At 49.4% G+C, this 22,870-nt stretch overlaps 1 protein-coding gene across 1 annotated transcript in view; it reads left to right on the forward strand.

Annotated features, from left to right (window-relative positions):
- SYNDIG1 (synapse differentiation inducing 1) overlaps window positions 1-22,870 on the forward strand; it is a 95,079-nt gene that overhangs the window by 12,187 nt on the left and 60,022 nt on the right. The window contains exon 2 of the mRNA XM_073335334.2: window positions 7,248-7,795. Within this exon, the coding sequence (XP_073191435.1) occupies window positions 7,331-7,795 (465 nt within the window). The 5' untranslated portion in view covers window positions 7,248-7,330. The remainder of the gene's footprint in view (window positions 1-7,247; window positions 7,796-22,870) is intronic.

A 22,870-nucleotide genomic window follows, 5' to 3' on the forward strand; every position in this document is an offset into this window, starting at 1 on the left:
TAAGTCAAGTTTGAAAATGTCACTTGGCTCCTAAGTCACTTAGGTCCAAATTATAATTGACTCGAGGGGAGATAGGTGCCTAAATGCTTTTAAAAATCTGGCCCTTAGGCACTTAGGAAAATTTTGTTCTGTGTTCCCCAGCACCACACCTCTTTTTCTCCCCTGGGATGGGAGAAGAATTGGAGGATGGCTTTCATTTCCAAAAGTGACAAGTGATTTGAGACCCATTAAGGGCTCTAGTTTTCGGAAGGTTCTGAATACCCTGCCTCTGTTAGGACTTTTTATGGTGTTTCAAGTTGGGTCCTCAGACCTTACTAGTCACCATGGAAATCTAGGCCGCTTTGTGCACTGCCAGATTCTCCAGTCCCACTACTTCTCTGAGCCCTCCCTAGCCACCGCGGGGGACCAGGCCCAGGAAGCTGGAGGCAGGATTAGTCTGGGTGCTTTCCCGAGGATAATGTCACTGATCTTGCCATTGCTGGAAGTGGCCCAACTCGCCACCGCATTGTGTCCCCACTCAAATCCAAAGTGTGTTTAACACTCTGCCAGATGAGATGGCGAACGTTTTATGCTCGCTTGCGCTGTTGTAAATAACAACCCAGGATGAGACTCCAGCTCCTGGAGCTGAGCGTTATCTGGTCAATATTAGCGCCTACAGCAAGCAGGCAGGGAATCTGACAGGTGAACTTGAAGGCAGAGATAAGGGTGGTTTGAAATTGCATTTCCCCAAGTCCTACTGACACAGACAAGACTTTCTTTGTTGGGCGGTGTGACCTCCTGGAGGTGTGGGTTCTGCTTGCCCGACGTTAGTGAAGCCACTCAGATGACTGGCACAACAGTGGCCACCCCGTGCGTTATTTTTGGGCACGGCCTGACGTACACATTTTATCCTAAATAATGCCCCAGTTGTGGAGCTTCCTGTCAGCATTTCTACATGGTGGCTCTGTGTGTGTGGACAAATGTGTGTCAGGGCGCCAGCCACGGGGCAGAGGGCAAGGGTTGGTTGAAAAATTTCACTCTGCTCTATCGAGAACCAGAACACTTTTTCTATCTGAGAAGGGAATGGGAAAAGCTGGACTATCCAGGGAACAATGGTTAGCTCTGCATATGATGTCTGATACTGAGAACTAATCAGAAAGTGAGAATGTTTCTTTGCCTTCCTTGTCTCGCTTTCCTTTGTCACTAACTGAAGAGACGAAAAACATACCGATGCTAGAGGAGTATTAAGTGGTATAAGGCAGATTATAAAACCATTCAGAGCAGCTTCTGGATGATATCCTGTACTGTAGAAAGAGGTTTATTCAATCAGAAATTGCTTGTATCTTAGTAACGACTGGAGGCCCCAGCCAAGATCTGGGCCCCAGTGTGCTCGGCATTGTGTGTGTGTGTGTGTGTATATATACAGTGCGAGACATGCTCTTTGGAGGCTACTGTGTGAACAGGCGAGTGATTATTTATTATCCTCGTGTCGTTGTCAGGGAACAGAGGCAGTCAGTATTTTGCCCAAGGTCATGCAGGCATTCTGTGGCAGAACCAGAATTTGAACCTATGTCTGCTGAGTCCCAGGGCAGTGCCTTAACTACAGGCCATGCTGCTTCTCTACCGCCCCATATGGCGTCCATCAGAGGGTTGTTTGGCCAGCTTGCTCCTGGAACTCCTCTGAAGCCATCCAAGGCTCAGAGATGTCCCTTGCTGAGCACAGAAGGTGAGACTGGTGCAAAACATCAGGTGACTTGCTTGGCTCATGGCGACGCGTTGCTCTGTTGTGTTTACGTTCCTTGCCTGAGCCAGCTGGAGGAAAGGTTGCCACTGGTCGAGAAGGACCTTCTGGAAGAGCTGCGATGAATGACTATTATACTGTTGTTGAAACTGGTTCTTTAGGGCCAGCTGCAGACCTGGCACCCGGGTCCTGGCCCCAATAATGGTCAAGTTCCTGTTAGATGAATATTCTTATCAAGGAAGTTAGAGGGAGCTAGGCTGGCTGTTCCTGAAGGGAAGGGATATTCAACACCAATGTCCCTCCATGCGTTTAGCCCGATGCCCAAGTAAACTGCTGTTATAGAAGGCAAGCCTGGGGACTCCTGTCCAAGAGGTCCCTTTAGAGAACTGCCCAGTAAATGATGGCCCGATTGGCTCCTCCCACAGGAAAACATGTGGGTGGAATCTGAGGGGGAAGAAATCTCCATTGGAGAGACCGGGCCCTCTTTCCACTACCCCCCAGTACAGCAGGCTCCAAAGCCTGGGGGTCCATGAGAGACCAGGGCCACCAGGACAGGAGTTCTGTGCCAGCTCTGGGACCCTGTTGCTACCTACCTCGCTGCTCCCTGGCAGATATCCAGTAAGTGTTTCCCCAGCTGATGGCTGTCCCCATGCCTTTTAAGGGAGGTCCCACAGCCTCAGGGGAGGGAAGGGGCAGTTTTACAAAGCAGCTGAACAGAAATATTGAGGCTTTGTGTGTTACCAATAGTCGGCGTTTTTCCTTTCATTTCCCCACAGCAAAGGGGTAGCTTGAAATTCAGAGGCCCACCAGAATATCAAATACTGAAGAGAGGTTCAATTTTAGGGCTGTCTCAAACTGCTAATGATCTCTTAAAGACACATTTGTTGTCCAGAAGCTCAGTGAGAACGGACTCAAAGGTGGGTCTCCAATGTGCCATTCGCCATCACTGTTTCATGTACAGCATTCTGGGTGAGAACATAAGATGACTTCATGCCTGTAAAACTAAACTGGCTCTTTATTAAAATAACTATTTACAGAGATGCTTCAGCCAGCGCTCCAGCCATGTGCACACAGACTGACTTCCTGGTGCTTTCCTCAAACTCTTCCCTTCTGCAACCTGTGCTCTGCCCTGCAAGTTCCATGAAGGTTGCCATAATTGCTGCTCTCAAATCGCCAGCTTTACTTACAAGCTGAGGAAGCGATTCTCCTTTCACTCATGCCACTTTTACCCTGGTGTAACTGCAGTGGCATCGGTGGAGGGACTCCTGCTTTGCACTGGCATGAGCTAGAGGAGAAAATTGGCTGATTGTTTTGCAGGATGATGAGCATCACTCATTTAAACGAGTTTTAATCATAAAGACGAGGCCCCTTTTCTGACTCCTCTAATATTGTCTCATGTTAGTTGTACTGAAAAGGGTTTTAAATAACCCTTCGGTGAAACTGACCCTCAAATCCTGAGCTAAATTAATCTGGAAACTAGCTTAAATATTCTCACTAGGTTCTACAGGTTTAGGGCCAAATTCATTCCTGCTGCAACTCCATGGGCATCCACCAGGGTGGAATTCTACCCACCCTGCCCTCATGCAAGTTCTGTGAGTGCAAGTTCAGAACTGTTAGCCAAGGGAATAAAGTGTATTCTTGACATGTTAAACCAAGAGGGTCTCCGTGCCGTGAAACCAAGCAGCGGGCAGCAATTGGAACCTACTTACATTAGCTTTCTTGTACTGTAAACAAATTTCCTGCACCCTCCCCAGTGGAAAGAACCGTAGAGCAGCTGTTACAAGTGTTTTAAATATCTCCAGCAAGTAGGCAGGGGGACAGCAAATATTTGAAATCTAGAATTGTTTAGAGGAAACCAGCACGAAAGACTGGGATTTTGCTTGTCATGGTCACTCCATGACAGGATTTCCCCACTCCCCTTGTTCACGTGGGATGGAGAGAGAGGGCAAAGATGCTCTAATTAGAAAGATATTGAATTCAGCTTTGTCTCTAGACAATCCACAGGAGTGAAATCCTCCCAGTAGGGTGGGTTGTCTTGGAGAGCCTGCTCTAAAGCCCACTGAAGTTAATACATTTTTCCGGGCTTTGGATCAGACTGCGGCGGAGAGATCATCTGGGCTCCTGTTGATTTACTGGATACCTGTGAACTTCAAGTAGCAATTTACACAGGCTGCATTGGAAGCAAACAGGTCTCCCTAGAAGGAGGGGTTTGGGCCAGAAACAAGTGTTCTTAGTCTGATGAGCCGCCCTGTTGATTTCTAGTGCCTGGATGTAACCGCACTAGCTAGACGGGATGGATTAGGTCTCTTCTAGAGGCTGAGTTGCGTAAGAGGTTGACCAGGCTATGACTGTGCCCATGAAAGGGCATTCGTCCTTTAGCTCCAGCAGCAGGCGTGTTTGCTTTCAGGTCTGTAGGTCCTGTGTTCTCACCACTGGCTGGCCCGTGCCGCATTGATGACGCTGACACTAACTTCCATTAGACACCGCGGCTGGCCTGTGCCGGCTGGCTTGGGCTGCAGGGCTCTTCAGTTGTGCCATAGATGCCCTGGTGTTACCCAGGGTTTTTTAGAATCCAAAGCAGTGGTAATTTAACTGTTTTTTATTTTTTATTTTTTTTAAAGGTGGTGTGGGGAATAAATTAATAGCGGGCACAGCTCATCCGTCTGATAAATGATTGATACAAGCAAGTGTGCTTTTATTGAAAACTGCTATTCATTAGATTTTAAGCACACATACGCGATAGGTTTAGGACATTTTTAGGTATAGTTATTTACAGTTTGAGATGGCTTTGAGTGATCACCAGCCGGGTTTTTAGGGCCCTTTTTTTGCCCAGCTGATGGGGAGCTTAGATGTCAGCTCTTTGCTTAAAGAAAAGCTCCCCAAACTGCTTTAAAGCATATGTTTTATTTAATTTTTATGGCTAACTTTAAACAAAGCACATAACCTTTAGTTTTCAGAGTAACAGCCGTGTTAGTCTGTATTCGCAAAAAGAACAGGAGGACTTGTGGCACCTTAGAGACTAACCAATTTATTTGAGCATAAACTTTCATGAGCTACAGCTCACTTTATCAGATTTAGTGATTTTAGTGGGTTACCAATTTTTTAAATTTTAATGAACTGTTGTTTTAAAGAATTTTTAGTATTTGTAGTTATAACAATAATATGTTAGGGGCACTTAAAACCAAGGTTGCTCTATGTTTACTTTTTTATATAATTTTTTGTTTTAATTTTTTTATTTTGATCGCAAAGCTGCTAACATGCAGCTGTACGGCTTTGCCTCTTAGGGCCAAAGGGTTCCCTAGCTCTGTGCGGTTTGGTTTGGGCTGGCAGTGCCTGAACATACAGAATTGCTGACTGCACTTCTATCGAATTCTGGAGTAACACGGGCTCAGGCTAGAGTAACGTGGGCTCAGGCTGGAGCCCGGGCTCTGGGACCCTGCGAGGTGGGAGGGTCCCAGAGCTCGACCTGCAGCCGGAGTGTCGACATTGCGATTAAACTGCCCCGTGACCCAAGCCAGCTGGCACAGGCCAGCTGCAGATGTGTAATGGCGGTGTAGACATACCCTTTGTGAAGTGAAAGCCAGTTCTGATTGAAACAACTCCCCAAACCCACATTCCATCTATAAACAGCAGCCTCCTTAGATGAGGAATTGTTTGGAGATGGGTGAAAAAATAACTGCTAGTGTGGAGGTCCCGCTGGAAATATTAACACACAAACCCGCGCTATAGATTTGCAGTGATCCCTGGAGGAACTGAGTCCCATTAGCTCCTTGGGATAGATGTAATCCCTTGCGCTCAGGTGGTATTCAGTCAGTTTGAAGGGAAACTGTCCCCCAAACACACACATTTCCCTTTTCCTCAGACCAAAAGCCTGAAATTTCAACAGATAATGAGCCCCTTCCAGGAACCCTGAGAGCTCTACAAGAATCCATTTGCTGTCAGGTCTGGGCAAGCACAATGGATGCTTTCACTTCACCCTGCTTGTGGATTTGTGTTTTTGAATGTGCCGAGTGCACACCAGGATAGGAAATTCTCCATCCAGTGGGAGTGAGGTGCAGGCATTGTGTGGGCTGCATGCGAGTGAAGTGAAAAGCATTTGCCATGCAACCGCTGCGTGAAACATTCTGGGTGATGGACCCCAGCCAGGCAGTGGGTGCAGGCCCTGCCTTTCACATCCCTCCCTGTCACGCCACCACGTTCCCTGCTGTTTCTCTTGGAACCTGATGTCTTGGCTCTGTCAGCAACGTGGGAGGACCTGAATCGACCTGTATGCCATACATGTCATGCCTGGCACACAGGAATTGCAACACTGGTCCATGTGGTCCCTTAACCTGTATCCGATGGCCGTCAGCACCAGAGGTTTCAGCGAGAGGCACAAGAAACCCTGTGTCATGGCTCTGTCCCTCTAATGGCGGTTCAGTTTACAAGCCTGCTACTGGCTGCGAGGTTTACAAGCCTGCTACTGGCTGCGAGCTAATAGGCCTGGTGCTTTGGCTCAAGCCAAGTGGTAGCTGCTGTTGCTTTTAGGTTGAGGGTTCGGTCCGCTAGGATGATCCACCCAGTGGTGTCATTGGTAGGTGGTGACCCACAGGGAGCTTTGAACTCCTCTGAAGCTCCGGGCAGCTTACCGGGCCATGGGGAGCACGGGATCCCTCCTAGCAAAGTGTCTCTCACTGGCCCTGATCCTGGTTGAAGCGTGGGGGAGGGGATGAGTCTTTGACACACTCTGTGCTAACAGTACAGGCCAGATTCCAAGGTTTGTGTTTTCTTCCCGTTCTTTGTTAATTTGCCAGGGGAAGGTGCGGTGGATGCTCATGGGGTTTTGTGCCATGAGTGTGGAGTTTCTCCTGAGGGTTAATGCTTAGCTGAAATCCTCCTTTTGGCATGGCACAGCCCAGTGCGAAAACATAAACCCCAGGCCGGCTTGGCACGTCGCTTGGGCATTCTCTCTTGTTCCATGCGTTAAACTACAGGGGTTCTCAGACTTCATGGCACCGCGACCCCCTTCTGACAACAAAAGTTACTACCACCCCTGGCCGGGGGGAGGAGGGGGTCAAAGCCGAAGCTCAAGGGCTTCAGCCCCAGGCAGGGGGCCTGTAACCTGAGCCTCACCGCCCAGGGCTGAAGCCCTCAGGCTTTGGCTTCGGCCCTGGGCAGTGGGACTCGGGCTTCGGCCATGGGCCCCAGCAAGTCTAAACCAGCCTTGGTGACCCCATTAAAACGGGGTCACGACCCACTTTGGGGTCCCGCCCCACAGTTGAGAACCCCTGCGTTAAGGTCTTGCTTTAAAAGGACTGGGTTAGAAAAGGCCAGGGAAGTCCCCACTCGGGGCTCCGGTGGGCCGGGCGAACTCCCTGCGTGGAGCGGCTGGCAGGATCGGGGCCTACGTTTGTTAGTCTCTAAGGTGCCACAAGTACTTCTTTTCTTATTGCTTCCGTCATTATACCTGCTGTCAGGGGTCGGGTGCAGATTTGGGAGGTCTGGTGTTTAATTTTCATGTTAGTATTTATTTCACACCCCCCCTCAGGAAAATGGGAGCCGTTACTGCAGTGTGAGCAGTGTTTCCGAGTGACCAGCTAAGACCCCTGTGGGAGGAAGGAAAAAACCAGCATGGATGGGCTCCTAGAACAGACCAGTGTGCTAATGCACGGGAAAATCGCTGAAGCTGGGAAAAAGAATGGCTTAATTAACACCAGGAACTTAATGGCGGAGAACAGAGATGGCCTGGTCTCCGTGTACCCAGCCCCACAGTACCAGAGCCACATTGTGGGCAATCTCGCTGCTCAAAGCAGGAACGACCCGGTGCAGCAGCTGCTGGACCCCAATACGCTCCAACAGACGGTGGAGTCCCACTACCGCCCCAACCTCATCCTCTACTCGGAGAACGTGCTGCGCTCCTGGGGGGAGAGCGTGAGCGCCGAGTGCTGTGAGACCACCTTCATCGAGGACCGCTCCCCCACCAAGGACAGCCTGGAGTACCCCGACAGCAAGTTCATCGACCTCTCCGGTGACGACATCAAGATCCACACCCTCTCCTATGACGTGGAGGAAGATGAGGATTTCCAGGAGCTGGAGGTCAGATATTGCATGTTGCCTGTTGGAGAGGGATGCTGGGGGGTGTTATTTTGAATGATATGGGAGGGGCATGATGCTCATTTCGAGCACTGGTGCGGCCCCGATCCTGCAAGGCACTTGAGCACACACATGACTGTAACTTCTCAGGTGAAACCTCCAGCCCCATTGAAGCCCCTGGCAAAATTCACATTGAGTTCAGTGGGGTCCATGTGTTTCACCCGTCCACTTCCACTGGAAGCCTGTGAGGCTCCCTACTGTGCACGTGCTTTGCTGGGCTGCGGCCTGGATCGTCTTGCCTGGATCTGGCTACCACTAGCTGCCCTAAGAAGTGTGTCCATGTAAGACGTTACTGTGTTATCAGCCCTGAACTGTAGCCTCACATGGTCCAAATAAAACCTAAGAGGCTAAGTATTTCTTTATGTTGTTCCCTGGCCAGGGGGTTTCTCCATTCAAAAAGGCCCAGATGGGAAGAGTTTGCAAGCTTCTGGTTTCCCTAGGGCTAGCATTACCCTTTGATTGGCTCATGGACATGCAACAAAAGGCAGAAATGTTTTTTTTCTTTGCGGTTTCTGTACCGATAGAGCAGGGAAAGGGGAATTCTTCATGTCCGGTTTAGTAGCCGTCAGGCTGTCTTGGCTACCAACTCCACGCGAGAGACATGGTCTTAACAAGGTATGCCAGAGGAGTTTGCTGTAAGAACCCTGTCCTGCGGTGTTTGCCAGTCAGCTCTGGGGACTGGGATTTTAGGACAACAAATTGCCCAGCTGTCCACTTCAAAGCCAGCTCCTCCATGTAGGGTTCGATGTAGATAATTATCATGGGTGTTTAATTGCATGATCCTGTTGTTGACACATCTGGCCCTAAATCCTGCACCGAGAGCCCCTCCCTTTCGGTGAACTCAAACCAGCCAGGCCTTCTGAGGCCACCTGGAATTTCTGGCTGGAGCAAGCTGCAGACCGCCCCTGGAACCGACGTGCCGGGGGGCTCAGTGGAGGGCCTGTGTGTGCACTGAATGGGCTTCTCCCTCTTTCACAGGATTCTGTGGTTTTTAACAACAAAATATTCAAAAGGAGCCCAGTCCAAACGGGGCCTGCTGTGATCCGGGGGGCTCTTCCTGAGAAGTCTAATGGCTGTTCGGTCAGGTCTGGCCTGTGTCACTGTGCACAAAGGGGGCCGTGTGGTTCTGAAAAGCTCTCTGCAAAACCTGGGGCGGGGGGAGTAGCCTCACGCTTTCCCTCTTTGCTTTCCAAGGAGGTAGGAGAGACGCCCTCTTTCCCCTTCCGTCACTGTAGGGAGCAGCATTGGCTGGTGGCTTGGGCACTGGGCTCAGGAGACCTGCGTCCTGTTCCCACGTCTGCCCCGACCTTCAATGTGACCTTGAAGCGTTCTGTGCCCTGGTTAGATTGCACGGCCTCTGGAGCACAGCGCGTCGCACGCCAGGCGCTCGACAGCGCCGGGCACAACCCAGCCCCCGTCTACTGTTCTACCACAGAGACAATTCTGCTGGAGGGGTGGAGCTGGGCTGATTGCTGCATCAGCACAAGTGCTTCGAGCAGCCCCGGTCCATGGGACGTCTTCCCCTTGGATCCTGGGTAGAGTTTGGGTCACCCCAGCTGGGACAGAGTAGCTCCAGGGGAAATGCTCGGCGGAGGTGCCCATCTGAGGAGAGAAGAGCGGCAGGGAGTCTGCGTGTCTGAGAGAGGCGGGGAAGAACGCGTGTTGTCTGCACCTGGCACAACGGGGCCCTGGTCTCGGTTGAGGCCCCTAATACGGCAAACACACAGCAATTGTCCCCCTGGCCCAAACAGGCAGGGCAGGTTCCTGTGGGGGCCCCGTCTCTCTACACCGCGGGGGTCTATTGTCTTGGTGCTCAGTGGGCACTGGGGCTGCGATAAGCCCTTGACCCGCCTTGAGCCCAGGCTGAGACGATGGCACATGCAGACGTGGGGGGGAGAGTAGATCTGTGCATGATCCCACTCGCAGAGACGCAGTGCGAGGCCCGTGCCAGGGCTGCGGCGTCATGGAGCCCCCAGGCGGCTGGCTCTCAGCCAGAAGAACGCTGCCTTAGCGCGGCTGGCTATGCAGAATTGGCAGCTGCTGGTGGGAGCTGAACGCTTCATGTCAAGCCAGCTCCGATAGCTGCTTAAGAGAGCACCTGCCACGGGGGAGGGTCCCTGAGCCCTGCTGACAGCAAGGGGAGAGCATGAACGGGCTAACCTCGACCCACCGCGCCCTGGATCAGCCCCGTCATTGGGCCCCCCAGTGCTATCGCAACCGAGCACCTCCGAGTCGAGAGCGAAGGTGACCTCCCGGCCCCCCTGTGAGAGGGCGAAGTATCACAGCACTGAGACAGAGAGGTTATGGCCCAGGTTCTCCAAGGCAGTTGGGTACCTAGCTCCCAGTGAGCTCAATGAAACTCAGCTGCCTCAATGGTCCTGAGGAGAGGAGCCCAAGGTCAGAGGCTATGGCAGACCGAGGACTTGAACGCAGAGCCCTGATTTCTGGCCTTCTGCCTCAGCCCCACACCCTATCTTCACAGCCGCTCCTGTGTCTCGCCCCCTGCCCGCTCCCTTACGGTGCTAATGCCTCGCCTCTGAATGTGACGCAGAGAGGGAACTGCAAAGGGATCCTAGTGCAGGTCTCCCTGGGGGGGTCCCCGGCAATGGGAACGTGTAGCCCTAACATGCCTCTCTGGGTGCGGTCCCTGCATCCGTTCACGAGAATCTGTTCACGTGGCTAATCCTAGGCTGGAAGTTGCCACAGTGTGAATGAAGAAAACATTAGCGCAGCAGCGGCTGAGGTGGGGAATGAGCTGCGCTGGGTTGTTAATGACATAAAAATGTCTCTGTCTCTGTCTAAAAGAAGAAAAGAGCCTCTGAATGACACCGCAGGAGCCCTGCAGACTAACAGTGCTCATCACCAGTTACTGGTGAGCGAAGGAGTCTCCCTCCTCCTGGCAATAACACGGAGGACGGGAAAAGGGTTTCATCCCACCGGCTTCCCTGGCTGTGCCGCAGAGTTGTTAAGGCAGATCAGCAGTAAAGGGAAATGTAAGCAGAGATCCAAGTCTTTTTTCATCAGCCTTTGGAGAGACTCAAAAAATTTGATCCTGCCATCCCGTATGTGCGGCACATCGCTGTGTATCTGGGAGAATCAGCTGCTGTGCCAAGAGACAGTTAGATGTGAGCTGCATGGCCCAGTGCCCATTCAAGGCACAGATTTGCAAGGGAAGTGTTCTCTTCCCCACACATCTGCGTTGTGGCTTCTTTCTGGGGCTAACCCCCCGCCGTAGACCCTTTCTAGGCGGGCCAACGTGTGGCCAAGGCCTTGTCTACATGGGAAAGTTATACCGGTTTGAATTTACATTGGTGGTTAAACTGGTTTAGCTAAATATTGAATCAACAATATTTAATAGGCAGCAGGTTTAAAACAAACAAAAGGAAGTATTTCTTCACACAACGCACAGGCAACCTGTGGAACTTCTTGCCAGAGGATGCTGTGAAGGACAAGACTATAACAGGGTTCAAAGAAGAACTAGATAAATTCATGGAGGAGAGGTCCATCAATGGCTATTAGCCAGGATGGGCAGGGATGGTGTCCCTAGCCACTGTTTGCTGGAAGCTGGGAATGGGTGACAGGGGATGGATCACTTGGTGCGTCCCTGTTCTGTTCATTCCCTCTGGGGCACCTGGCATTGGCCACTGTCGGCAGACAGGACACCGGGCTAGATGGACCTTTGCTCTGACCCAGTCTGGTCGTTCTTATGTAACGTTGAATTTCATCTGCTGTTTTGTTGTCTAGTTACCCGGTTCAGTGAGATTCCTTTGTAACTCTTTGCAGTCTGCTTTGGACTTAACTATCTTGAGCATAGGCACCAACTTCCTCTCTACCCAGGGGGTGCTCGACCTCTCCCACCTCCACCCCAGGCCTGCCCCCACTCCACCCCTTCCTCCAAGGCCCACGCTGTCTCTTCCCACCCCCTCCCCCGAGCACACCCTGTCCCTGCTCCTTCCTCTCCCCACCCCCAGCTAGGGTTGCCAATTTTGATTGATGAAACCTTCAGGAATACATCCATGTAACATAATCTTTAATTCCTGGAGACTCTGGGGCAATCCTGGAGGGGTTGGCAACCCTACCCCCAGCACCTCCTGCATGATGCAGAACAGCTGATTGCGGTGGGCCCAAGGTGCTGGGAGGGAGGGGGAGGAGTTGATCCATGGGAGGGTGGGGGGGGGTGCTTGGCTACCAGTGGCTGCTAAGCACATGCTAATTTTTTTTTCCGATGGGCACCTATGATCTTGAGTAATTTTGTATTGTCTGCAGACCTCCCTGCCCCCTCACCGTTCACCCCTTTTCCCATATCATTTGTGAATATGTTGAACAGCCCTGGTCCCAGCACAGACCTGTGGGACCCCGCTATTTACCTCTCTCCACTTTGAGAACTGACCATTACTTCCTACGCTTTGTTTCCGGTCTTTTAACCTGTTACTGATCCAGGAGAGGGAAGGTCCTCTCCCATGGCAGCTTAGTTTGCTTAAGAGCAAACTCAAGGCTTTCTGAAAGTCCAGGTACACTCTATCATGTACATTAGATCGCTGGATCACCCTTGCTCGCATGCTTGTTGACACCCTCAAAGAATTCTAATAGACGGGTGAGGCTTGATTTCCCTATACAAAAGGCATGTTGACTATTCGCTAACCTATTTTGTTCATTTATGATAATTATGTTCTTTAATATAGTTTCTACCAATTTGACTGGTGCTAAAGTTCAGCTTACCAGCCTGTAATTGCCAGATCACCTCTGGAGGCATTTTTTAAAACTGGGTGTCACATTAGCTATCTTCCACTCATCTGAGACAGAGGCTGATTTAAGCTATATGTTATGTACCACAGTTAGTCGTTCTACAGTTTCATATTTGAGTTCCTTCAGAACTCTTGGGTGAATCCCATCTGGTCCTGATGATCTATTACAGTTTAATTTATCAAACTCTTCCAAAACCACCTCTGCTGACACTTCAATCTGGGACAGTTCCTCAGATCTGTCACCTAAAAAGAATGGCTCAGGTGTGGGAATCTCCTGCACCTCCTCTGCAGTGAAGACTGGTACAATGAATTCATTTAGTTTCTCTGCAAGGCCTTATCTTCCTTGAGTGCTCCCTTAGCACCTTGGTTGTCCAGTGGCCCCAAAGATTGTTTAGCAGGCTTGCTGATTCTGATGTACTTAACAATTTTTTTGCTGCTAGTTTTGGTGTCTTTTGCTAATTGATCTTAAATCTTTCTTGGCCTGCCTGATTATACATTTACACTTGACTGGCCGGAGTTTATGCTCCTTTCTATTGTCCTCTGTAGGATTTGACATGCATTTTTTAAAGGATGTCTCTTTGCCTCTTAACATCCTCTTTTAATCTGTTGTTTAGCCATGGCGTAATTTTTTTGTCCTCTTACTCTTTTTTTTAATTTGATTGATTTTTATTTGGGGCATACATTTTAGGTTGAGCCTCTATTCTGCTTTTTTAAAACAGTTTCCTTGCAGTTTGTAGGCATTTCACCTTTGTGACTGTTCCTTTTAATTTCCGTTTAACTCGCTTCCTCATTTTTGTGTAGTTCCCTTTTTGAAGTTAAATGCGACTGTGGTGGGTTTCTTTGGTATTTTCCCCCCCTGCATGATGTTAAATTCAGTTACATTACGGTTGCTGTTACCAAGTGATTCAGCTATATTCCCCTCTTGGATCAGATCTTGTGCTCCATTTAGGACTAAATCAAGAATTGCCTTTCCCCTTGTGGGACTAATTGCTCCGAGAAGCAGTTATTAATCATGTCTAGAAATTTTATCTCTCCATCCTGTCCTGAGATGACACCCAGCCAGTCATAATGGGTATACTTGAAATCCCCCATTATTACTAAGCCTTCTGTTTTTGTTTCCTTTCTAATTTCCCTGAGCATTTGACCGTCATGGTCACCGTCCTGGTCAGGTGGTCGGTAGTGTATCCCTGCTGCTATACTCCTATTATTCAAGCACAGAATTTCTCTCCATAGAGATCCTATGGTACAATTTGATTCATTTAAGATTCGTACTCTATTTGACTCTCTGCTTTTTTCACATACAGTGCCACTCCCCCACCAGCACAACCTGCTGTGTCATTCCTGTATACTTTATACGCTAGGACAACTTTGTCCCCTTGTTTATCCTCATTCCACCACGTTTCTTGGATAGCTGTTACATCCGTATCCTCAGTGAATACCTGACACTCAAGTTCACCCGGTTTAGTATCTAGCCGTCTGTTTGCAGTGGTGTTGGAGCCATGTTGCTCTCAGGATGTTGGAGAGCTGAGGTGGGTGAGGTAGTTTTTAAAAGGTGCATTTTTGTCTTAACCGCTTCTTCTACTCTGTTGTGTAGCCACAGCAGCACTGCTTTGGTCCTCTTAGGGTTTGTTTTTTAATTTGGGTTTGAGCCTCCCGTATGCTGTTTCTAAAGGGTTTCTCTGCCTGTGGCTGTTCCTTTATAATTTTGCTTCACCAACAGAAGTTGGTCATTAAAAGATATTACCCAACCTACTTTGTCTCTCTATTTAGACTTCGAGCATTTGTAATAAGCACTTATAACATTTGTCTGTATTTAGTTGTCTGCCTTCCTGTGATGTAATTGAATGGGACTCTTTTTCATTTGACTGTTTCTCTTGAGTTCCTGTCTGTACTTTATCAACTTCTATCCTCTCCTCTTTGCTAGGACACAGATTATCCCGTTTAATAAATCCTCCCCTCAGAGATGTCTCTGTCTGAACCATGTGCTCTTCTGCACCCGTCGGCTTTCCCTTGGCCCTTAGTTTATAAACTCCTCTGTGACCTTTAAAATGTGAAAAGCTAGCTGTCTGGTTCCATTTTGGTTTAGGTGGAGCCCATCCTTCCTGTATAGGCTCCTCCTTTCCCAGAAGGTTCCCCAGTTCCTACTAAACCTAAACCCCTCCTCCCTACACCATTGTCTCATCCATACACTGAGACTCTGCTGTTCTGCCTGGCCCTGTGCATGGAACTGGAAGTATTTCAGAGAATGCTACCATGGAGGTCCTGGACTTTAATCTCTTGCTTGACAGCCTAAATTTGGCCTCCGGGTCCACTCCCCTATCCCTGTGTCTCTGGTGCCAACATGTACCACAGTCACCGGTGCCATCCCTGAACTGTACATAACTCTGTCTAGATGTCTCGAGGTGTCCGTAACCTTTGCACCTGGCAGGCAGGTCTTTATGTCAGGGCTAATGGCTAGACAACCCACCAAATAAGGCTTTATTAAAATACGGCACAAGTTCCTTACTGAGGTATTCTTCTGTGGCTGGGCTGCTGTCTCTACTCCAGGAGTATCATTCGTCATACCGCGCTCGCTCTGCTATGCTAACGTCTTAGTAATGAGCTTATTAAAGAAACCCAAGTTATTGATGAAATACAGGAGTGAGAGAGTGAATTATTCATACATAGAGCATAAGAGAATGGATTTGAGTTCTCTTGTTAAAAAAAAATCCACCGATGACTGAAATATTCTCTGTAAAATGAAAAAAAAAAGTGTTTGAGTGAATAAAAACCGAAAGCTGTCCCTTTGCCCGACGAATCGCAGCACAAGGCCAAGGAGCCTAGAGGTGGATCTATTGCACCTGAGCTCTCCGCTCAAGTCTCGTGAAAATCGCTACATCTGTCTCAGTGCTTATGTGGCCCTTTTCTCCATCGTGTCTACGTGCCCTGGACTCGTGCCTGGATTTCCAGCCTCACAGGGCTCTGCTCCCATTGTACAGGTGGGGAACTGAGACCCGAGGGGCCTCGATGACTTGCCCAAAGTCCCGTCAAGGAGAGTTTTGTCATTGATTTCAGAGAAGACAGGATTTCACCCCTGGGCTCTGTGTTAACAAACTCTACTTACTGTGTGGCATCTACGTGGAGGATGAAACGGTTGACGGGATTCTAAGGCCTCTTATGACTGAAGTCAGACTTGGATATTGATTCTAAAATTCCTGGGTGAGAGCTCGGCTTGTACAACACGTGCCCAGAACAAACACCAGTGAACAAGGTTTTTTCCATTCTCCTTGGACAGGCTGGCGCATGCTAAAGCCATGTATGTTCCTTTGAGTGCAGCTACCATGAAAAACATGCAGTTTGGTTCTGTGGAGGGAGCCGTTTCATCCAATGTTGGAAAATGAATTGCCTTCCACCCTAACGCAGTGATGAACTTCGTGCTGAGATGGCTCGGTATTCCAGCAATGCCTCTTCAGAGCATGCAGAAAGCGGAATGGTCCAATTCTCATCTCGGATGCACAGAATCCCCTTTTTGGAAGAAACCCTATAGGGCTTGCACACGAATGGGATTTTAGACCTAGGAAACAATAATGCAACATGCACCTGAGATGGAAATCTGGTACTTAACAGACCTTTGCAGTTTCTATGGCATTTATGTGAGCTGAAGAATCTATCTCAGGTATTTGTGTGCCCCCCATTGCTATAGTATTCGTGCACCTCACAATCTTGACGATATTTATCCTCAGAATGCCCCATGAAATAGGGAAGAGCTCTTAGCCCCATTGTACAGATGGGGAGCTAAGGCACAGAGAGGCTAAGTGATGGGCCCAAGGTCTCTCGCACACAATCTGTGACAGAGTAGGGACTTGAGCTCCCATCACCTGAGCACCAGGCCAGCACCCTAACCACTGGATCATCTTTCTTTCTGGAATATTAATGCAAATGCAAACCTATGGGCCGAAGCCTGCAAACACACTTTACTCCCTGGCCTCGTCATGCTGCAGCCAAGCTATGCTCGTGTGTACAGGTCTCTAGAATCTGACCCGATTGTAGAGCCCCAAGTCCCAGAATAGCGAACTCTCTCCTGGGTTTTCATTAGAAACCATACGGTTTGCAGGGTTCTAGAACTTAGCGGTAACGGCCAATTCTCGTCAGTCAGCGCCTGAGGTGAGAAACGGAATTTTGTTCTTTGACACAGTTTGCATTCAGTCCCTGTCATCTTGTTTTATTTTCTTAGTTAATGAAAACCAAACTGCTTTTCTTTTCTTCCTTTTTTCTTTGATTTCAGGTGTGAGTTTGGGAGTTCTCCATCCACAAACTAGCTTTGATGTTTGAAATGCATGTTTGCAAGGTACCAGCTCTCAGGTGCCGTCGAGCTTTGCGGCTGTATTTGCCTTTCCATTTAAAACGAATGACCTGTTAACATTAACAGAAGCACCTGGGGTAGCAGCATTCCTGGACGCTATGGTACTGACCCGATCATAGGACTTTTGTGACCTTGACCCAGATTCAGTGATGTCCTTCCCCATTTACCCTCCCTGCCACCCCAGTTGCATAGAACAGTGTGAAGTGTGTTGTGAAAAGCGAAATCAAAACAAGTTTTGCTGGGATGTTCAAAGGGGCCCAACTCCCATGGGACTGTCAATGACAATTTGGGTCCTTACCTCCCGTAGGGCCCTTTGAAATGCCCCAGCCTTAGTTCCCAGCACTGCGAGGTCTGCAGCCATCCTTATCTCCTGCAGGAGCAAGGTCTATAACGTAAGTCCTGGCCCCACAGATATTCTGTCCCCCACATGCGCTGGCTGTGGTGAAATGTTCATCGTTCCAGTGGGTTATAGCTGGTGGGGGGAGAGGCTTTAGGGTGGGAAAGGGAATAATCTGTTACAGGCAGAACAGACAGATTGAGAAGTTCAGGTCAGACCCCCTCCCCACATTTCATGGTTCTACTATGTAGGCAATTAATTAACAGGCTGTACTAGTTATGTTTTATTTGCATTCAATCTTTTTCCCCCTAAAAGGAAATATGTTAATAGAAGCCACTGGAGTCTGTAGACACTGAGCTCTGCCAAGCCATAGGGATATTAACACTTGTTATCCATGCATGAGACTTGGGGATACTTTTCAGTTGTCTCTTTACCAGCCTTCCTCTGAGTCACACTTACTACACCTGGGGTCCAGACATAGAATCATAGAATATCAGGGTTGGAAGAGACCCCAGAAGGTCATCTAGTCCAACCCCCTGCTCAAAGCAGGACCAATCCCCAACTAAATCATCCCAGCTAGGGCTTTGTCAAGCCGGGCCTTAAAAACCTCTAAGGATGGAGATTCCACCACCTCCCTAGGTAACCCATTCCAGTGCTTCACCACCCTCCTAGTGAAATAGTGTTTCTTAATATCCAACCTAAACCTCCCCCACTACTCCTTGTCCTGTCATCTGCTACCACTGAGAACAGTCTAGATCCATCCTCTTTGGAACCCCCTTTCAGGTAGTTGAAAGCAGCTATCAAATCCCCCCTCATTCTTCTCTTCTGCACACTAAACAATTCCAGTTCCCTCAGCCTCTCCTCATAAGTCACATGCCCCAGCCCCCTAATAATTTCCGTTGCCCTCTGCTGGACTCTCTCCAATTTGTCCACATCCTTTCTGTAGTGTGGGGCCCAAAACTGGACACAATACTCCAGATGTGGCCTCTCAGTGCCGAATAGAGGGGAACAATCGCTTAGCCAGTCAGTTAGTCACCAGCCTGTAGCATGGGATTCTTCCGTCCTAAGTGCAGGACTCTGCACTTTCCTTGTTGAACCTCATCAGATTTCTTTTGGTCCAATCCTCTAATTTGTCTAGGTCACTCTGGACCCTATCCCTACCGTCCAGCGTATCTACCTCTCCCCCCAGCTCAGTGTCATCCGTGAACTTGCTGAGGGTGCAATCCACACCATCCTCCAGATCTTTAATGAAGATGTTGAACAAAACCGGCCCCAGGACTGACCCTTGGGGCACTCTGCTTGATACTGGCTGCCAACTAGATATCGAGTCGTTGATTACTACCCGTTGAGCCTGACGATCTAGCCAGCTTTCTATCCACCTTATAGTCCATTCATCCAATCCATACTTTTTTAACTTGCTGGCAAGAATACCGTGGGAGACCGTATCAAAAGCTTTGCTAAAGTCAAGATATATCAAGTCCACCGCTTTCCCCATCGCCACAGAGCCAGTTATCTCGTCATAGAAGGTGATCAGATTGGTCAGGCATGACGTGCCCTTGGTGAATCCATGCTGACTGTTCCTGATCACTTTCCTCTCCTCCTGGTGCCTGTGCCATGAACATTGTACATAGCCACAGCAAGGCCAGACGGGCTCTATACTGGGATGGTAAAACGAGCTGTCTGGTAACCGTTCCATCGTGGGAGGATGTGTGCACTGTTTCTTGAAAACTGAGGGGGAAACCAGACTGGGGGGAGATGGGAGGCGGCAGCTCTATAGTGAAGCAGAGTAAAAAAGGGAGAACTCCTCGTAGTCTAATCAGTGCCCTCCATCAGTGTCGTTGTGCTTCTTTACTGTTGTCACTGGCACACCGTGCCGGTCGACGTGCAGGGCCAAACGCTCCACAAGTCTTAACCAATGGAGCTGCAAGCATTTACAGGAGCTGAGAGTTTGGGTCTATGCATCCTAAGTGAGGGTCACCTAGAGGGCTCCACCATTGCCCGGAAGTGAGCTGTGTTTCTGGGACAGCACTCCAGCCTGTACAGAATAGAAGCATTTCAAAGCAAGGATTTCTGGAGCAGGTTTTTCAGAAGCAAGGTATATGAAATACCAACTACGTTGAGCTTCCATTTAGGTTCTGATTGAAGTGTGCTTTAGAAAGTAAAGGGCAATTCATCACTGATTCTCAGCCCATCTTTAGGGACATAAACACGCCCCCTTTACTGCACACATACCGCTCTTGTGAGTTGGAGAGATTGTTGAAAGCTCCCGGGATTAGCTCCCTGCCATTCTCCAAAGAATATGGATATTTAGACGGCATCTTCACACTTGCAATTACTGCTCTCTGAGAAGAGGGCATGATTTGGCCAGGTGTGGCACTCTCCATCCTGCTCTGAGGTCGATTTGTATATTGCCATCTGAAAAATCCTGTTCCAGAGGCAATGCATTGAATGTAAGTTACTGCTCACCCTGAGACATAGTAATTCTTGGTGTCTAGATATACACATTCAAAATCCAGGAAGAGCAAGGATGGGCTCAGACAGCCACACTTTGGTTCAAGCATTTGGCTGTGTTTTGGATTTACAAGGATAAAATCAAAAGCTTGCTTGGTTTTGGATTCAGAGTCCACATGAAGTAAGGAACGGCCTCAAGCTTTCTTAGGCAGGTACTGTAAGGAAAGGGGCTGGATTAATTCTAGATACAGCAGCAGAACTGTGCTGGTGATGGTCTGGAGATTGTCATAGCATAGAAAAGGGTTAAATGGGAAAGTTGTGCCATTGGAACCATGTTTCTTACAAAAGATCATTTTGAACGCAATAAATCCACCTACAGTGCAATCAATGAGCCAGCCAGAACCTCTCATTGATTCTATGGTACAGTCGTGCACACCGATATTTGCAGCTCCAGCAATAAGCCTTATGGGGAAAGCAGTATATCTGGCGATGCACAAGTGTCTGAAATCTGCTCTGCTCATTCATGTTTCACTTTGAGTCAAAGTTTGTTACTTTGTCCACAGCAGAGGCCCTTAAGAGTGGTAAATCAGAAATACAGTGCCTTCTGTAATGTTTCTTCTCTACATCGTGCTGCTATATAAGAATGGCCATTCTGGGTCAGACCAGTGGTCCACTTAGCCCCGTATCCTGTCTTCTGACAGTGGCCATTGACAGATGTTTCAGAGGGAATGAATGGAACAGGGCAATTTATCAAGTGATCCATTTTGGCTAATAGCCATTGATGGATTTATCCTCCATGAACTTAGGTAGTTCTTTTCAGAACCCAGTTATGCTTTTGGCCTTCACAACATCCCCTGGCAACGCAGGGGCAAGATTCTGCATTGCATCTCTTAATCTCCACACCACTGTGTCTGGTGGCCCCAGACACCTTCCTCCTTATGCAGGGCTTGCAAGGGGTTCTTTAGAGAGCAGCCTCCTAGCTCTCTCCCACCATGCCTGCACTGGGGGGATTTTTACCTAGCCAAATAAGAGGCCATGAGGGCCCCATTAGGCTGCCCCAGCCCTTTTAAGCCAGCGCAAAAGGGCAGGCACAGGGGTGAGGATCTCACATGGGGTTCCCTACAGATTTTCGCTCTCTCATGGTGTTCATCTCAATTTGAGCTTTCCCTTGTAAAAAGTTTCTAGGTTTGAAGACAGGCTTTCCCCTATGACTGTCTGGCGTATCGTCTTCAGGCTTGACAAAGCCCTGGCTGGGATGGTTTAGTTGGGGATTGGTCCTGCTTTGAGCAGGGGGTTGGACGAGGTGACCTCCTGAGGTCCCTTCCAACCCTGAGATTCTATGATTCTGTGGGTGACCAGTCCAGGCGTGAGCTGGGCGAGATGCTAACTGCCACGTTCGTCTCAGTGCAGTGTTAATACACCAGTAGCTGTAGGCCACCGGCAGTATTTCGGCGCTGTCGTAGACCCAGTCTAGGTGATAAAACACACCCTCGTTAAACGTGGCAATGGCCGAAACACGTTATACAGGTAATCTACTGGTGCCTGTGTGGACAGGGGGATAACAATCAATCCACCACTTTTTATCCTGCTAAAATCTTCTGCAAGGTCTTTTTGAACAAACAAATAGTGAAGAGCAAGATTCAAAAGGAAAAGTAATGGCGGCAGGGGGAGGAGGGGTTACTACCGGCCTCAATTAATTGTGCTCTTCCCCCCACCACAGACCTTCTTTAAAGTGTCATTCCCCCCGCCCCACACACACATTTTCATTCAGTGCCCCGCCAGGGCCCAAAATCACAGCTGCCCGTTAATCGAGAACCCTGGGCACATGCAGAGCCAGGTCATTTGAAAACACGTCCACATGCTCCCCAATCCATTTTGCTCTCTTACAGAGCCCCCTAGTTACCTACACCCCACTGGATCTTCCCCGATAATTCTGCTCTCCCCACACAAAGCCCCCTGACACTGTCCCTCCGTAGAGCTTCCCAATTAAGCCCACGATCACCGGTGCCTCCCCTGGTGCTGGAAGGACCTCAGAGAAGATCAGAGGCTTTCCTCTTCTTCAGCGCCCTACCAAGAGCCCCAAAGTCTTCAATAAGTCCCACATGATTCGGTGTGGGTGGTGCCAGGGTGAGTGAGCACCAGGGGAGGTTTGCCAGTCAGTGTCAGAGCCCGTGGGAATACAGTGACGCCTCGTAAAAGGAATAGTGTCTGTTAGTACAGCTGGACTGGACAAATGAGTTCATTTTTAAAAATACATTCTCTCCTAACTCTCCGTGAAGATGCATGCGTGCACCTTCCATTCACGCGAGCAGGACCTGGACATGCAGAACCCCTGCCCTTGGCTATGTTCATGGTGAAACAAGACAAGTGCTGCTAAAGCTGTGGGGTCATGAGCAGGAACAAAACCTGTGCCCTGGGTCATAAAACCAGACTGGGTGAAACCCTGGCCTCATTAAGCCCATGAGGAAACTCCGCTTGACTTCCGCAGGACTAAGATTTCACCCAACATGTATTAAGGGGTGACTTCCCCCCAAGGAGTCAGTGTTATTCACAGAGTAAGAGATTCAGCCGGGTTTTGGGCTGGTGAAGTAGGGAGAGTTTGGGAAGGCAAAAAAAATCCACTGTCCAATCCATGGCCGGGGTACGTGGCTGCCTCCGCCACCAGCGCTGAAAGAGCAGCCGCGTTCCTTACCTGTCCCCGGGGAGCGCTTTGCTCGCCATGCTGCTGCAGCAGGGTGTCACGCTCGTCTTGCGCCAACGACGCCGGAAGGGGTAGGTCCAGGGTGAAGTGAGCAGCCTGTAGGAAGGCGAATGTCTGGGGGATCTGATAGGGATTCAGCGGCGCTCACCCTGCAGGGCAGGAAGTGGCTGGCAGGAGGGGTAGAGGCTCTGAGGCTGGGGGAAGTATTTGACAAAACTAAATAGAAAGCTCCTCCCAGTGAATGCTGCTAGCCAGTGTGGACTGTTACGGCTACCAGCTCTGAGCCCATGGTCAAGCCCTTCGCTTGCCCAGACTGCCTGCGTGGGGCTGGGGCAGAGTCCCTCTCCACAGGGCAAAGGGGATGCCCGGGCCCCAGTGAATAGCCGTTGTGCTGATGCTCCTTGCAGGGCCGGAACAGGCGGCCTCGTACTGATAGAGACCC

The sequence above is a fragment of the Lepidochelys kempii genome, chromosome 3 (genome assembly GCF_965140285.1).
Source record: "Lepidochelys kempii isolate rLepKem1 chromosome 3, rLepKem1.hap1, whole genome shotgun sequence".
Lineage (NCBI taxonomy): Eukaryota > Metazoa > Chordata > Testudines > Cheloniidae > Lepidochelys > Lepidochelys kempii.